Source organism: Eumetopias jubatus, unplaced genomic scaffold (genome assembly GCF_037043125.1).
Source record: "Eumetopias jubatus isolate StellerSeaLion01/CBP00866 unplaced genomic scaffold, mEumJub1_p1.0 scaffold_1, whole genome shotgun sequence".
Lineage (NCBI taxonomy): Eukaryota > Metazoa > Chordata > Mammalia > Carnivora > Otariidae > Eumetopias > Eumetopias jubatus.
The window spans coordinates 211,080,426-211,097,911 of NW_028274807.1; the positions used below are offsets into that span (position 1 = coordinate 211,080,426).

Sequence of the window (17,486 nt, forward strand, 5' to 3'; positions counted from 1 at the left end):
TCATTGTTTCCAGCACGTTTACCACATTCTAACAGATGATGTCATTCTTACTTATTTTGATTTTTTTTTTAAGATTTCATTTATTTGACAGAGAGAGAGCTCTCTCTGTAGGCAGAGAGGCAGGCAGAGGGAGAAGGAGAAGCAGGTTCCCCACTGAGCAGAGAGCCTGAGCAGGGCTCGATCCCAGGACCCTGGGATCATGACCTGAGCCGAAGGCAGACGCTTAACCAACTGAGCCACCCAGGCGCCCCTATTTTGATTCTTGACTGCCTCTTCCAGTAGAACATCAGCTCCTGGAGGATGGGGTCTTTATTGCTTGCTGGGCCCACTTGCTAAGAAGGGTGCCAGGCATCCGGTAGGTTCTCAGTACCTAGTAATTGAACTAATGGGATGTAGAGAAAGAAATTTGCATAGGACTCCTCTACCAGCTATTGATTGTGAGCAAGCCTTAATGAAAGGGAGGTAATGACCTTGAGACCTGCATACAGAAAGGATCAAAGTTTGACCATTTTGGTCCAAGCCAGGGTGGAGGTCAAAGGTTGATGTGTCTGGCCCTCTCCTGTGGATCAAAGGCTCAACTGCAGGTGACCTCTGTCCCCGGTGGTGTGTGGCAAATGTCAGCCTTGCAGCCCAGAGATCTCTGCCGACCATGGGCATGACAGCGATTGAAGGAGCAGACATCGGAAGCTGGAGGACCCCCCAACGTCTGGCCCTTTCTAGTCCCGCATCTCTGTGCATGGGTTTTCACAAAGTCCAGAGGTCAAGGATGGAGTATGGGGGACAACCCTCGAATAGGAAGGTACAGGGCGTGGGAGCAGGCTTGACCAGAGGCCCCGACCTACCAGGGAGAGCTGCTCCCTCATCACTGACAGAACATCTGCTGTGTGTTTGTTTGCAGCTCTGTTTGTGGGTGACCGCCAAGCGTGAGGACGAGGAGTCTCCCATTGCAGCAGCCCCCAGAGCCCTGGGGGTGGGCCTGATTTGCATAGACATTTCATTCCTTTTAGTTCCTTTCAGTCCGGCTCAGATGGGAAATAGAGCAGAAAAAAGGGCTTGAACCCCTTGGGGCAGGGCACATGGGCTCCCCAGGCCTCAGTTTCCTCCTCTGTAAAATGGTAGTATAATTACCCCACCCTCACATGGTTTGTGTCTGCCTTGGGCCTATGTACCTTCAGAAGATTCATTCCCTGCTCTGCCCTGCCCCACGGCGAGGGGCTGACCCTTGCATAGACCATCCCCTTGCCTACCGGCTTCTGCCCAAATTTAGCCAATGGCAGGCACTGAAGGCCAACTGGAGGGCAGGAGGACAGGGGGAGTATTTCTCCCTATCTGCTTCTGGCCGCATCTCCCACTGGGCATGGCCTCCCTATTGCTTATTTCTAAATAGTCTAAGTAACCCTTTCCCCAACTTTGGTTTCTCATCTACATAACCAACCCCTGCGCTAAATCCCCTTCGTCAGAGATATGTGGCTGTCCCTGGGTAGACCCTGACTGATGTAAGGCAGCTGGGAGGCATTTGTGTTTTGTTTTAAGATACGATTTATTTTTTTAAAATACAATTTAAGTAACATAAAGTCTTCCCTCTTCGGGGTACAGTTCAGCAAGCTCTCGCAAACATATATAGTCATGTAACCACCACCACAATCAAGATATAGAATTATTTCAGGGCACCTGGGTGGCTCAGTCGGTTGGGTGTCTGCCTTTGGCTCGGGTCATGATCCTGGAGTCCCGGGGTCGAGTCCCACATCGGGCTCCCTGCTCGGTGGAGAATCTGCTTCTCCCCCTGCCTCTGCTCCTTCCCCTGCTCACTCCCTCTCTCTGCCTCTCTCTGCCTCTCTCTCTCTCTCAAATAAATAAATAAAATCTTTATAAAAAAAGATATAGAATTATTTCATCACCAAAAATCTGCTCACTGTGCCCTTCATAGTCAGTTCCTCCCACTGTCCCCAGCTACCCGCCAACCACTGGTCTGTTCACCATCCCTATGGTTTGGCCTTTTCTAGAATGTCATAGAAATGGAATCATCCAGTAGGTAGCATTTTGTGTCTGGCTACTTTCCCTCCTTATAATGCATTGGAAATTCATCCATGTTGTTATATGTCACTAGCTCCTTACTTTTGGAACTTGGGTCACCAATATTATGTCCTTGAGTGTAAGGATGCCCTGCAGTTTGTCTATCCATTCTCTAGTTGCGGGAGCTGCTGCGAGCTTTTGACAGTAACCAGCACATTATATATGAGTCAGCTGTTATTATTTATGCTGGGGGGGTGCTTGCTGAGCAGTGGGCCTCTGACATGCCCTTTTCCCCTAACTGCTGCCTGTCCCATCCAGAGAAAACTCTGGAGGGGCCAAGACTGTATCTGCTGCAGATGTGAAGGGATTGGCTTCCACCGGCAGCCTTCCGGCCCCATCCCTGAAGTGGAGAGTGGGCCCCGAGCCTACGGAGGAGACAAGGCGGCTTGCAACTCCAATGCCTGCCAAGATCGGCATCTGGAAAGCTTCTCTGCAGCTGGGGCCCCTTCCCCCAGTGCTGTGATGATGACGAGAAACTTGGGGCCTGTCTCAGACACTTCTTTTCATGCAGTCCCTCCTGCCAAAAACCAAGAGCTGGGGGCTGGGGAGGACAGCGGAGGCCCAGGGAGGATGGAGGCATTAAGGAGAATGTTCCACGTCTCACCAAGGATGGATGTGGTCCTGAGTGGTTAGCACTGCCCTTCTGTGCCGACCCACTGGGACAGGGCTGAGGGTCACGGGCTCAGGACTAGGATGGGGACTCGGGATGAGCAACAGAGCAAAGAGCTCCAGCTCAAGTCCCACCACTACTGTGTGCTTTGGTTCCCTCATCTTTAAAAATGGGGTGATGAGGAAAAAACAAAACTACAGAGACAGTAAACAGATGAGTGGTGCCAGGTGTTGGGGGGGGAGGGAGGGATGAATTCGCGGAGCACAGAGGATTTTTAGGGCAGTGAAACCAGTCTGTGTGATATGATAATGGTGGGTCATTCATTATATATTCATCCAAACCCATAGAATGTACGCCAGGAGTGAACCCCAAGGTACACTGTGGGCTCTGGGTGCCTAGACGTTCATCCACTGTAACAAATGCACCCCTCTGGTTGCAATTTGATAGTGGGGAGGTTGTGCCTTGTGTGGGGGCAGAAGGTATATGGGAAATCTCTGTACTTTCCGCTCAGTTTTGCTGTGAGCCTAAAACTGTTCTAAAAACTGAGGTCTATTAAAAATAATGGGATGACGAGAAATAATAATGCCCCCCGCTCCCCCGGAGTTGTGAGGAATCGTAGAGCCGCGCCCAGCCCTGTCTGTGTTGTGGGAGCGTTAGCCATTACTCTCTGTGGCCCTGTAATTAGTGGAGGCTGGACCAAGCCTCTTCCTTCTTCTCCTTCCCCTGCCTGGGAGCTCCCCAAGAAAAGGGCCCTATTTCCTTCCTCTTCCACTGTTCTCTGATTCAGGGGCCCCCCTAGGCAGGGCTCAGCTTTCCCCTTGACCTCCCAGACCATCAGGAAGTCTAGGCCTGCAGTGTTTTCCAGTTGTCTTTCCAGCCCATTCCCTCAGCTGACCGCCAAGACCTCGGGTTGACCCAGAAGTAGGAGATGGGGGGCGGGGGTGCTGGGGAAAGGCAGAAGTTGTCTGTTGGTGTATCTGTATCACCTTTGTCTAGGAGCCACTGTCCCAATACAGACGGCCCGGATATGTCTGTGGCCTTGATATCACCCCACCCCCAGGTCCCTGGGGGGGGTGGCAAACTGCTGAGCCAGCCGGACCGAGTAGGGGGGGCACTTCCTCCCCAGCCTTCAGGTCCCCACAGAGGGCTGAGATTTCCGCTCCGATAGCTCCCTGGTAAGAGGAGGACCCAGTTTGCTTTGTGCTTTGTACCCCGTGGGTTGAACACCTGGTTTCTAGAGATTGTCCAGGCAACACACTGCGCTTGGCAGAGGTTTCAGTGAGTTTTTGCCGAGGTCCAATCAGACCCCAAGATCTGGCCTGGAGCTGAGTGGAAATCTGGCTCAGGAAAAGGAACAAAGTCATTGTCTGACTTTTCTTTATCTCCCCATCAAAGCCCTACTACCTGCGTTAGAACCATCTCGTTTCTTCTCTGTCTCCTCCATCGCAGACTGTCAGTTTTGGATGGCAGAAACCAATGAGGCATAACCAGAGCTAGCACCGAGCATTATATGAATATATATGCTGAGTACATATATGTAGCATTAATATATTGATTCTTTCTTTCTTTTTTTTTTTTTTTTAACTAAGCTCTGCGCCTAACTCCTAATGTGGGGCTTGAACTCATGACCCTGAGATCAAGAGTTGCATGCCCTGGGGCAGCTGGGTGGCTCAGCCGTTAAGCGTCTGCCTTCGGCTCAGGTCATGATCCCGGGGTCCTGGGATGGAGCCCCGCATCGGGCTCCCTGCTCGGCGGGAAGCCTGCTTCTCCCTCTCCCACTCCCCCTGCTTGTGTTCCCTCTCTCGCTGTCTCTCTCTGTCAAATAAATAAATAAAATCTTTAAAAAAAAAAAAAGAATTGCATGCCCTACCCACTGAGCCAGCCAGGTCCACCAGTACATTGATTCTTTTTTTTAATTTTTATTTATTTATTCACGAGAGACAGAGAGAGAGAGAGAGAGAGAGAGAGAGAGAGAGGCAGAGGGAGAAGCAGGCTCCCAAGGAGCAGGGAGCCCGATGCGGGAATCGATCCCAGGACCCCGGGATCAGGACCTGAGCCGAAGGCAGAGGCTTAACCGTCTGAGCCACCCAGGCGCCCAGTACATTGATTCTTAATGTTCATTTCTATTCTTTTTTGTTTAAATCTTTATTCTTTTTTTAAAAGTATGTTTATTATTAATATAGATTTATTCTTTTTAGACATGTTTATTCTTTTTAAAGATGTTTGTTCTTTTTAAAAAGTATGTTTATTATTAATATAAATTTATTTAATGGCAATATATTGAATAATATCATCAGTATGTTTATTAGCCATGTTATTGTCTATATTATTGATAATATGCATTATTATTTTTATTACAAGAACAATTTTATGACTAGAAGTCTGGTGATTTGTTACCTATATTTGATTTCTCATGTCTTTGTCAATTTTTTAAACTGGTAATATGAGCTAAAAATTTCCAACAGTCCCCCAGGGTACACTATAAAAATCTGGCCCCCCTCACCTGTTCCCCTGCCCCCAGTTCCCCTCCCAGAGGGTAACCGCTGTGACTGGTGTCTTGTGCCTTCTCCTGGAGGTGGCCGGTGAGCCGACAGGCAAATGTGTGTGTATTTATACAGCTCTTATAAATACACCCAGAAATGCAGGCAAGCAATGCAAACTGATCTACGTTGTGCTTATTTTCAACCTAACACGTTGAGACAGTTTCACATTAAGACTCACCCATTTTCACTTTTTAATAGGCAGAAAGACATCACTTTTAATTTCTTTTTGTATTCTTTTGCTTTTCAACACTCTTTATGGTATACATACAGAAACCTGTCCCAAACCTCTCCCTTCTGTTGGTTGCATTGTCTGGGTAGCAAGCTGCCTTTTTTTTTTTTTTTTTTTAAATTTCATCTTTCTTGAGGCACCGTTGACATATAAAACTGTGAGATATTGAAAGTGTGCATGTTGATTTGATATATGTACACGCTGTGAAAGGTGTACAGCTAATTAATTAAGACTTTCATCATCTTACACATTTATGTTTTGTGTGTGTGAGAACGTTTAAGTTCTACTCTCTTGGCAAATTTCAGTTATACAATACAGAGTCAGCAAGGACAGCCACCACATTTTACATTAGATCCTCAGACCGTATTCATTTTATATCTGCAAGTTTGCACCCTTTTACCCAACTCTCCCTTTTCCCTCCCAGCCCCAGCCCCTGACAATCACCACTTTCCTCCTTTAGGAGGAAAGTTTTGTTTCGTTTAGATTTCACATATAAGTGATACCAAACAGTATTTGTCTTTATCTGCTTGGCTTATTTCACTTTGTATAGTCTCTCCAGGTTCATCCATGCTGTTGAAAATGGCAGGATTTGGGCACCTAGGTGGCTCAGTTGGTTAAGCGACTGCCTTTGGCTCAGGTCATGATTCTGGAGTCCCGGGATCGAATCCCACATCGGGCTCCCTGCTCAGCGGGGAGTCTGCTTCTCCCTCTGACCCTCCCCCCTCTCATGTGCTCTCTCTCTCTGTCATTCTCACTCTCTCAAATAAATAAATAAAATCTTTTAAAAAAAGAAAATGGCAGGATTTTCTTCTTTCTCATGGCTGAATAATATTCCACTGTGTGTATCGTATTTTCTTTTTTTTTTTTAAAGATTTTATTTATTTATTTGAGAGAGAGAGAATGAGAGAGAGAGAAAGCACATGAGGGGGGGAAGGGTCAGAGGGAGAAGCAGACTCCCTGCTGAGCAGAGAGCCCGATGCGGGACTCGATCCAGGGACTCCAGGATCATGACCTGAGCCGAAGGCAGTCGCTTAACCAACTGAGCCACCCAGGCGCCCTGTGTGTATCGTATTTTCTTTTTTTAAATAATTTTTTATTTTTATTTTTTTTAAGATTTTATTTATTTATTTGACAGAGAGAGACACAGCGAGTGAGGGAACACAAGCAGGGGGAGTGTGAGAGGGAGAAACAGGCTTCCCGCTGAGCAGGGAGCCTGATGCGGGCCTCGATCCCAGGACCCTGGGACCCTGACTTCAGCTGAAGGCAGACGCCTAATGACTGAGCTACCCAGGCGCCCCCTTTTTAAAATAATTTTTTAAAAGATTTATTTATTTATTTTGAGAGAGTGAGAATGAAAGAGAGAGAGAGTACATGAGAGCGGGAAGGGTTAGAGGGAGAAGCAGGCCCCTCGCCGAGCAGGGAGCCTGATGCGGGACTCGATCCCGGGACTCCAGGATCATGACCTGAGCCGAAGACAGTCGCTTAACCAACTGAGCCACCCAGGCGCCCCTAAAATAATTTTTTAAAGATTTTTCTTACTTATTTGAGAGAGAGAGAGAGAGAGAGAGAGAGAGAGAGAGCGCATGCGCACACAAGCCGGGGGGGTGGGGCAGAGGGAGAGGGAGAAGCAGACTCCGTGCTCAGCAGAGACCCCCGGGATCATGACCTGAGCCAAAGGCAGATGCTTAACCGACTGAGCCACCCAGGCGCCCCTATACCACATTTTCTTTATCCATTCCTCTATTGATGAACGCTTAGGTTATTTCATATCTTGGCTATTGTGAATAATGCTGCAATGAACATGGGAGTGCAGATACCCTTTTTTCATTGTTTAGCGTTTCAACATTCTTGACTGAAGTATGATACACCTACAGAAAAGTGCACTGAACCTCTCTCTCCTTTTTATTGCACCATCTAGGTCTCCAGCAGTCAATTTTTTAAAATTTTTTTTAAAGATTTTTGTTTATTTATTTGAGAGAGCGAGAATGACAGAGAGAGAGAGCACATGAGAGGGGGGAGGGTCGGAGGGAGAAGCAGACTCCCCGCTGAGCAGGGAGCCCGATGCGGGACTCGATCCCGGGACTCCAGGACCATGACCTGAGCTGAAGGCAGTCGCTTAACTGACTGAGCCACCCAGGTGCCCCACCAGCAGTCAATTTTTAATTTAATTTATTATTGGCATAGGATACACATGCACATGTTACAAAAATCAAAAGGTAGGGGAGCATTCACAGAATGAAAGCAGCCTCCCTCCTGTGCCCTGTCCCTATCTCTCCCCTACTCTCCCAGGGAATTCACTAATTTCTTCTTTCTGCAATATTCTGGATATTCTGAGCACATGTGATGGAACATCAGCTCCACAGGGACAGGGAATTTTGTCTGTTTTGCTCCTGATATACCCTTTTTAGGATACTGTCTGGCACACAGCAGGTGCTTAATGTATCTGGTAAATAGACGTAAGAAGATTATGCATGCATTTTCTCGAACAGTGCCCTCCTAAAAGGTTGTTCTCTTGCCCCTGAACATAAGCTCCATGAGGGTGAGGACTTTTTTTCCTGTTTTGTTCACTGTTGTGCCCAGGAGGTATACCAAAAATATTTGTTGAAGGAATGAGAAGCTCTCCTATCATGTTGTGTAGCTGCTGATTTCTCACACACACACGTGCGCACATCAGTAAATGAGGGTGTCCTTCCATCTCAGCATCTAGGCATACAGAGTCGCCCAGGAAAAGCTGAAATGAGGAAAAGAGAGGGAAACCAGGGACGCCTGGGTGGCTCAGTTGGTTGAGCGTCCACCTTCAGCTCAGGTCATGATCTCGGGGTCCTGGGATGGAGCTCCGCGGCATCAGGCTCCCTGCTCAGCGGGGAGCCTGCTTCTCCTTCTGCCTGCCACTTCCCCTGCCTGTGCTCTCTCCCTCCCTCTCTCTCTCTGACAAATAAATAAAATCTTAAAAAGAGAGAGAGAGAGAGAGAGAGAAAGAGAGAGAGAACCCAAAGAACTGTATAGAAGATTGGGCCCCAAGTTGGAAGGCAGGATGAACCCAGGCCTTCTTGCCTGGTTGACTACACCAAGGGCGGGACAAGCGATCCATCAGCAGAGGCAGCATAGACTGTTGGGTGCTCCCACTTTTTTAGAGGTCTTATCTGAATTCTAAGGTCTTATCAAGGCAAAAACTAATCCTGTCTTTGGGGCAGGGCGTGGCACATGGTAGGACTTGATTATTGGAGGAACTCAGAGGAGGCGCTTCATGCCTATTTGCTGCGTTGACACAGAGGTGCTTCGGTGGCTCCTTGTTGAGTAAATAAAGGGGATCTCGTGTTCTCCTCCAATTCCGGGGTCCCAGGGATGAGTCAAGAGTATATCTACAACTGAAGACAGTTGTTTCGGGTTGAGGCCACCTGGCCAGGAGAGGCGTGACGTCACGGAGGCGCGTGACGTCATGCGCCGGCAGGGTCTCACGAGTGGGGGGCTGGGGGGGGCAGGGCGAGAGGTGGGGGGGCGGACAAAGGGACCCCGCGCGCCTCCCCCGCCGTCCCCAGCGCGCGCGCCCGGGCCGACCCGCCACATCTGGAATTCATTGCCGCCGCCGCCGGAAAGGGGAGGAGAGGAGGGCGGGGCGAGTGGGGGGCCTAGGCGGTGTCTCTCCCCGCCCCCCTCTGTCCCTGGTCCCGAGCCCCGGGACGCAGTCCCAGCCCGGCGGGCAGCCCCAGCCCCTGCCGATGCCGTCCCGGGGACGCAGACGCCAGAGCCCCTCCGGCCAGGGCAGGGACCTGGGCCGGCCCAGCCAGGTGAGTGTGCGGGACGAGGGGGAGGCAGAAAGGACGGGCCCGGGATCCCTGAGTCGCAGGATCGGAGCTGGGGAGCCAGGCCAGGGGTTGGGGGCGCACCGGGGCGCGCACGCGCCGCCGGTGCTCCTGCCGCACAGAGGGAGTGGTCACTGTGCGCCCTCTCCACGACTCCAGGCGGCCCCTACAGCCGCGCCCGCGAACCCCCAGACTGAGCTCCCCGCCTTCCCCGGCGGCAGGAAGTTGGCGCCGAAGAGAAGGCGGATCCGAGCGCTTTCGGCCAGAGACTGGGAGGCAGAACGGTGTGGTCCGGGACCGGGGGGGAGCGAGGGGGGGGCTTGGGGAGAGTGTATGAGGGGGAGGGCTCCGCCGCAGGCCGACACGGGCTGGGCGAGAGCGAGAGGTGCAGCGCGCCGCGGAGCTTCTAAGCCAAGGGGCGGGGTCCCCAGGGAGGGCCGTCTGCCCCAGCGCCTGCAGGTCGGCCTCGGTGCCTCAGTTTCCCCGAGTAGTTCGTCGTCTTCAGTCACCCCCCCCTTGGGGGCGTGGCTTTGTTCTGGAAGGAAAGGGAACGTGAGTGCGTGACTCCCGCGCCTCTCCTTTCACCTGGGGCCCAGGGACAGGGCGGGGGTGCAGTCACCCGTGGCGCGGACCCCGTGTGGTCCCGGGCCCAGCAGAGCGTCGGAACCTCGCCCCCTCCTCCGGCACGAGTTGACTCACCCGGGGATTTCCATGCCCTCCCCCGACTCTGCCCTAGTCAGATGCTCCAGGCACCACGCGCTGAGCCCACGGGCCCCCCGCGTGGCGCGACGGCGGTTTGGTATTGGCCGTGCGGCTGCTGCTGGGATCCCCCCCACCCCGACTCCCGCCCCTAAGTCCTCTGGGAATACCAGGGCGAAGCCCCTGGCGGGACGCACAGGCGTCCCCCACCCCCACGGGACATGTAGGGGTTCCTCGCGTGTGGCTGTCGCGAGAGAGGAGGCGCGGCCCCAGCGGGAGCGAGTGTGGATACCGCGCATTCCACCGCCAGATAAGGAGGCCTAGACTGCAGCCCGAGGGCGGGGGCGGGTCCTGCCGCTGTCTCCACGGAGACGCGCCGGGCTTCGCCGGTCAGGGGGCTGCCAGCGGCCAGCCTTTACTGTTGTTTGGGGGCTAGGCTGAGTTTAGGTGCCTCTACCCTCAGGGGCCCACGGGGCTTCTTTCATTCGTCCGTCCGTCCATCCATCCATCCATCATCCATCCATCATCCATCATCCATCCATCATCCATCATCCATCACACACGTTTTCTGAGTACCTTCTGTATGCCAGGCATCATGCCAAAGGGGCTGAAAACGGACTCGGTCGCTGGCCTCCAACACTCATATTCTACCACGGAAGCCAGACAGAAAACAAAAATTACAATAATAATCTCTGAGAATGGCAAGTTGTGTGAAGATAATAAAGCCAGATGCTGTCACAGAAAGGCCCTGGGGAAGGTGGCTACGATAGACTGACGGTCAGAGGAGACCCCTCTGAGCCGGTGACCTTAAAACCGAAACCAGAGGGGCGCCTGGGTGGCTCAGTTGGTTAAGCGACTGCCTTCGGCTCAGGTCATGATCCTGGAGTCCCTGGATCGAGTCCCGCATCGGGCTCCCTGCTCAGCGAGAGGCCTGCTTCTCCCTCTAACCCTCCCCGCTCTCATGTACTGTCTCTCTCTCTCTCTCTCATTCTCACTCTCTCAAAATAAATAAATAAATCTTAAAAAAAAAACAAAACAAAACCCGAAACCAGAAAGAGGAGAAGACAGTCATTCCAGGATCTGAGGGAAGGGCATGCCAGGTGGATGAACAGCCAAGAGCACAGTCTCTGAGGTAGGGATGGGGGTGGCACCTAGGAGGCCAGTGTGGTTGGAATTGAGAGGACCTGGGGGAGAGTGGGAGGAGGCCAGATAGGCAGGGGCCAGGCCGTTTTGGGCAGCGGGGAGCCATGGAAGAATTCGGAGCTGGGGGAGTGACACAGTGTATTGGCGTTGTGACTTAAATAGACTTCAATAGCTCCCCCTGGCCGCCGCATGGAGAACGGCAGTGTAGGGCGGGCCGGACAGCTGAAGAGAAACCAAAAGGGGGTGGGGGGCGCTGCCCTAGGGTAAGTGGCATGGATCAGTGGAACTGTAAGCACTGCGGACCTGCCTCAGGGGAACTTGGAGGAGGGGCTCCTGGACGCCAATGAGGCTTCCCCTGTCCTTCCTCTCTTCTAATCTCCCCCTGAACAGTCTTGGTCTATCTTCCCTTCCCTCCAAACCCTGTCACTTGTCCCTCTCATTCCATTTCAGGCCTGGCCATTACCCGGTTCTGAGCCCAGTGACCTCTTACTGAGCCTCTGGGAAGAAGTTAGGACGGCCTTGGTGAAGGTGAGCAGGAGACAGGCCCTCTGGGAGCCTGACACAGGGAGGGGAAGCAGCCAAAGCCTGTATCTGCCTGGGGATGCCTCTTCTGTCTGTCCCAATCCCCAGGCCCTGCTTCCTCTTTCTGGGAAGCATGAGCCTACCCTAAGCTCTGTCTTCAGCAAAGTCCTAGTGGGGAAGATGAGAAGAGGGAAGCAGTGTGGGCCTCAGTTTCCCCTTCTTTAGGCGAGTCACCCCTCCTTCTGAGGATGCCTTGACAGCCTCCAAGGGCTGCAGAAAGTGAGTGCGCAGGCTCCCAATCCCCACCCCCCCCGCACCCCCCAGGGAAGAAGACAGACTTTTCTGTGGGTCTCTGGGGTGGGAGGACTGAACCCAATTCTTATTTCTCCAGGAAGCCTCCATAAATCTTCCTCTTGGCTGCCAGACCAGAAGGTTGGTGGCCCGTGTGAGGGAGGGGTGAAGGGGGTGGCCATGGGACCACCAGCACGGGTGGTGGCCTGCGACGGGCCCTTGCTTCTCAGTCATGAACTTCGGAGCGGCCCAGCAGGCCAGGGCAGCCTGGGGGCGTCTGGTCGGCGTGACCCGGCTGTCAGGCCGCGGTTCACACTCTCCCCAGGGACATCCACACAGCCCTAACTCTGTTCTCCGAAAGAAGTGGTCCGCCTGCAAAGGGCCTGCAAAGGACCGATCGCTAGCGCCTTCCTTAGAGCGCCCCCAACTGGTCCAATCAAATGCCGAGGACGGAAAGCTCCGGCCAATGGGCGAATCGCTCAAGGCCCTGGGATTGAAAATAAGCCAATCAGGGCGCGGGCTGTTTCTGCCCCGAAGGCCGGTCCAGTAAGGCGGAGGCCAGGGCCAAGCCAGCTCCCGGCCGGCTGCAGCCCGCAATGGGCAGAGGCCATTGGGGCGCCCAGGGCCCGGTCCGGCAGGGGAACAAGGGGCCTCTGTGTGGCGATCTGGGCGGGGCGGCAGTCTCCGGGGATGCGCACAAGCCCTTCTCTGTTTCCAAACTAGGACGGATGCCCCTTCACCCAGGGGGAGCAGCTGCCTCTGTCAGGCCCGGGGCCAGGGCGCCCCTCTGAGGGGGCGTCCGGGGACTGAGATGGCTTGGGTGATCCCGGAAGCCCCCCATAATTCCCAGGCTCACTAGGAACCGGCCTAACCAGCCTTTTTGGAACGGCACTCCTGGAGCGCACGTAGTCCTTGCCAGGCATGTTTCCAGGCACCTAGGGAGGGCTCCTTCCGCGCCCTCCCCCATTAGCTGAAGGCTGGAGCTTCCTCCAGGCTCCCCTCGTGAAAGACAGACACTGCACCAGCCCCTCTGTGACATCCCCCCGCCACCACCACCAGGCTGGGAGGAGGCCATGATGTTGGCCTCTCAGCCTCTCTGCCCACGCTTCTTCCCGCCCCCTCCCCCCACGGCTCAGTTTTCCTTGAGAGGGGGGTGACTCAGGCTTTCATGGAAACAAATGCCGTCCCCCACCTCCCCTCAGCCCCCTCTTCGGCTCACATGACTTCAGCACTGCCCCATCCTCCCTGCCAGGACCTCCCAGACTGGTCTCCTGTGGCTCCCCCATCCCATCACCCCCTCCCAGCCTTTCCCACACCGGATGTGACTGGGAAGTCAGGACTCCACCCTGTTTGTTCCTGGGGCCTCACATCTGGATTTCATCGTGGCAGGGGAGGGGGGTGCCAGCGCCCTGCCCACCCATCTGGGACCCTCTGTCCCAGGGCAGGGCTAGATGGTGCTGATGAGAACAGGATGTTGGGGATCTTGCCTGGCTAGCTCAGTCTACATCCCCTCCTCAAAGATTGGCTAGAGGGCACCTAGTCCCCGGCTGTGTGTGTGTGTGTGTGTGTGTGTGTGTGTGTGTGTGTGTGTGGAAGAGGGGAGCTAATATGTTGGCTAACGTTTATCGAGTACTTACTATGTGCTAAGGGTGCCTCGTGTACCATTCAAGGGGATTTGCCCATTACTCCTATAAAGCGGGCTTCCTTCTCCCCATTTCGCAGATGAGGACATTGGGGGCTGAGAGGCCGAGTGTTGAGTGACTTGCCCAAGGTCCCACAGCATGTCAGGTGGAGTGGGTTTGAACCCTGGATTGCCTCCAAGGTCTTTGTCCTTGAAGATGCCATGACCTCCGAGATGCTTAAACCTCAGGGCCGCCCTGGTGTCTCCCCAAGACCTTATCTTGGGAGCACCCATGGCCGAAAGGCTTAGGCCCAGCCTGAAATCCAGGGCAGTGGGTGGTAATGAGCAGGGGATGGTGCTATCAGCAGCCAGCATCTTGCTGACCCAGGTTGGCAGGCGGCATGAGGCCCCGGGCTCTAGTGTATTCCAAAAGGGAGATGAGCCCTTCAGGCCCTGCCCAAGGCTCACTCTCTGGGTAGGTGAGCGAGAGCTCTGGAAGTTTACTTTGTGTCTGTCATGCTGTTTGGGGGAGCTTCTGTTTTTTGGAAAGACAGCGTAGCTAGAGGTTATAGAGGCTTTGGAGTGGTTCTCTAGCTTTGAGACTTACAGCAAGTGAGTCGACCTCTTTGGGTTTCCCTTTGGTAAAGCAGGGATGATGATACTTCTGACTTCATATGGCACTCAGAAATGAGGGAGCTGGGACTCAAACCACCGCCATCCAAAGTCAGAGCCCAGGGGGCAGCCACAGCACTGACCTGTCCATCTGTCTTGTCTGGTCTCCGTCTGTCTTCTCTCTCTGCAGCTCTGACAGCCCCATGGCCCTAGCCGGCCACTGAGCCCCACCATGGGCAGCCTGTACTCAGAGTACCTAAGTCCCAGCAAGGTCCGGGAACACTATAATTACACCAAGGAGACGCTGGACACTCAGGAGACGCCCTCCCGCCAGGTGGCCTTGGCCCTCATCATCATCCTCTGCTTCGCCATCGTGGTGGAGAACCTGCTGGTGCTAATCGCAGTCGCTCGCAATAGCAAGTTCCACTCAGCCATGTACCTGTTCCTGGGCAACCTGGCCGCCTCGGACCTACTGGCAGGAGTGGCCTTCATAGCCAATACCTTGCTCTCGGGCCCGGTCACGCTGGGGCTGACACCGGTGCAGTGGTTTGCCCGAGAGGGCTCCGCCTTCATCACGCTCTCCGCCTCTGTCTTCAGCCTCCTGGCCATCGCCATCGAGCGGCACGTGGCCATTGCCAAGGTCAAGCTCTACGGCAGCGACAAGAGCTGCCGCATGCTGCTGCTGATTGCTGCCTCGTGGCTCATCTCACTTGCTCTCGGTGGCCTGCCCATCCTTGGCTGGAACTGCCTGGGCCACCTCGAGGCCTGTTCCACCGTTCTGCCGCTTTACACCAAGCACTATGTGCTCTGCGTGGTCACCATCTTCTCCGTCATCCTACTGGCCATTGTCGCTCTGTATGTCCGCATCTACTGCGTGGTCCGCTCCAGCCATGCCGACGTGGCTGGCCCCCAGACTCTGGCCCTGCTCAAGACGGTCACCATCGTGCTGGGTGTCTTCATCGTTTGCTGGCTGCCTGCCTTTAGCATCTTGCTCCTGGACTATGCCTGCCCCGTCCGGTCCTGCCCTGTCCTCTACAAGGCCCACTACTTCTTTGCCTTCGCCACCCTGAACTCATTGCTCAACCCGGTCATCTACACGTGGCGCAGCCGGGACCTGCGGCGGGAGGTACTGCGGCCGATGCAGTGCTGCCGGCGGGCGGCGGGGGTTCAAGGGCGGCGGGGGGGGACCCCGGGCCATCGGCTCCTGCCTCTCCGCAGCTCCAGCTCCCTGGAGAGGGGCACGCACATGCCCACGTCACCCACATTTCTGGAGGGCAACACAGTGGTGTGAGGGGCAAGTGGGCTGCCAGGCCATGGTAGCGGGCTCCATGGAGAGGCGCCGGGTGACCTCGGACAGAGATGGGGGGGCTGCCAAGCAAGATGCCCCCACGCCACAGACCTGGGTGATATTGAAAATATTTCACCCCGGGCACAGCCGGCTGAGACACCGACCTGTCGGATGGCGGAGCTGCAGCAGGGTCAGAGGCTAGTGTAGTAGCTGAAGTGACCCCCCCTTCAGACCTGAATCATGGGGAGACTCCAGGGGACCAGGAAGGGGCCTAGGTGACAGCAAGCAAGCACTTGGGGAGCTCAGGGCAGGAACAATTTACAACCCGGTACAAGGGATTTCAACATTTCACGACTCTCTGACCCTCTGCCCTGTACAGAACTTCCTTCTCTGAATCCAGCCCCCTTCCCCCCCCCACCCCCGGCCTGTCACCTTTTCCTGGCAACCTCAGGCCACTTCCCCAGAACCATTGTCCCAAAGGGCTGGAGGCCTCCTCCCTGACTGTCCTGGTCGGCCCCGGCTGACAGTTGCAAAGCCCAAATCCACAGCTTCCCCAAATTTCACCAGCTGCCCACTTTGGCTGCTTCTTCCCTTTCCTCTGTCTCTCCACGAGATGCTGGGAAACCACAGGGGGTGGGGTGGGGGGGCGGCGCGGCTGGATGCTATTCTCAGACCTCATTGGCCAATTGCACTATCTGGGACACAAAGGAGTCACCAAGGGCTGGAAAAACTGGTCTGGGGGAGCTGAGGAGGGCTCTAGGCCTCCTGGTGGGAAAGGATGGATGGAACTTGAGAAAGTTCTAGGGGAGCTATTGGCACAGGACCCCCATTCCTAAACCCCCCCCCCCAAGCTACTCCCAGGTCCAGCCCAGCCAAGGTACCCAGATCTCCTGAGGCAGGGCAGCCTTGAGCCTGCTGTGCCTCCTTTCGAGTTGTATTGTATGGAGAAACATGGGGGTGGGGGGACCAAGGACAACGCTTGTGGGGTGCTCTCCCCTCACCTGCCCCAGAAGGACTTTGCTAATTCCTTGGATAGATGGAAGGGACGTTGCGGTACAAATGTATATTTATGTGTGTCTGTGTACACGTGTGTGTGATGTGTGTGATCTCCTCTCCCCACCGTGCTTCCCCAGAATGGATGCTACTGTCGTCTCACGTCTGTGTTGAAGCTGCCAAAGAGGGGTCCGGCCCCTGCGCAGACCCCTTTGTAATTACTGGCTCATCTCCCCGCTTGAGAGCTGGGGTACAGCTCGCCTCGGGGAAGGAAACCTCATGCCTCAAAGCCATTTCTTGTGAATGCAAAGGCTGGGGGAGGGGGCCTTGGGGGGCAAGGAGCCAGTTGGGGGCTTGTCTCCCCCCATACAGCTCCCCAGATGCCCCCCGTGCCTGAGACCCGGGCCCAGGCCAATAAACGGTTCAATCCCTTGTTTCGGTGGTTGCTGTCTTTGGAGGCTTAAGGCGCCCTGGCCGTTGCCCTAACTAGCACCCGGTGGCTGGAGGGTGGACGGGATGGGGAGGGTGGACGGGATGGGGAGGGTGGCTTCTGCCCAGGCCACTCATCCTTTGCCAGCCTTCCTATTCTGTGCCCAACTCCGAGCCCTGCCCAAGCCAGGATTGCAGTGGCTTCTGAGAAAACAGGGTAAATGCTGACCTTTCCCCTAGGGCATCTGTCTGGCCCTTCCCAGTGATTAATTAGACTCCAGGCCTCCCTGCTTCCCTTCAAAGAGAGCTTGGCGGTGTGGGGAGGTCCCCTACTTCACCTCATGTCATGTACGTGTTCCATCCTGGGAGATGGTCTTGGGCGACATGGGCCCAGATAACCCTCCAGGGCTCAGTCTTCCCCAAAGGAATGGGTAACTTCCATCAAGCACTTCCCAAGACAGGAATCCTCAGAAGGTGGGAGTTACTATGAACTATGGTGGAGATGTGGGTTCAGAGAAGGTAAGTGAGCCGCTCAGGGTCACACAGCTAGTTGGGGCAAGCGCTGTCTGCATATGAACTCAGGCAGGAACAATTTACAACCCAGTACAAGGGATTTCAACATTTCACTGG

At 54.5% G+C, this 17,486-nt stretch overlaps 1 protein-coding gene across 4 annotated transcripts; it reads left to right on the forward strand.

The window, feature by feature from the left end:
- Nucleotides 1–9,112: 9,112 nt before the first annotated feature.
- Nucleotides 9,113–16,923, forward strand: S1PR2 (sphingosine-1-phosphate receptor 2). 4 transcript variants are annotated; one of them, XM_028088987.2, is made up of 3 exons: nucleotides 9,113–9,243; nucleotides 11,551–11,628; nucleotides 14,337–16,923. In XM_028088987.2, the coding sequence occupies exon 3, from the start codon at nucleotides 14,379–14,381 to the stop codon at nucleotides 15,435–15,437; it is 1,059 nt and encodes a 352-aa protein (XP_027944788.1). In that variant the 5' UTR covers nucleotides 9,113–9,243; nucleotides 11,551–11,628; nucleotides 14,337–14,378; the 3' UTR covers nucleotides 15,438–16,923. The 4 variants fall into 4 exon arrangements, with proteins under 4 accessions (XP_027944788.1, XP_027944790.1, XP_027944789.1 ...); XM_028088988.2 differs by lacking the exon at nucleotides 9,113–9,243 and adding an exon at nucleotides 11,040–11,089; XM_028088989.2 differs by lacking the exon at nucleotides 11,551–11,628.
- The last annotated feature ends 563 nt before the right edge of the window (nucleotides 16,924–17,486 follow it).

What these genes read in the sequence shown, in the direction of transcription:
- S1PR2 (XM_028088987.2), top strand. Translation starts at nt 14,379, where the DNA reads ATGGGCAGCCTGTACTCAGAGTACCTAAGTCCCAGCAAGGTCCGGGAA.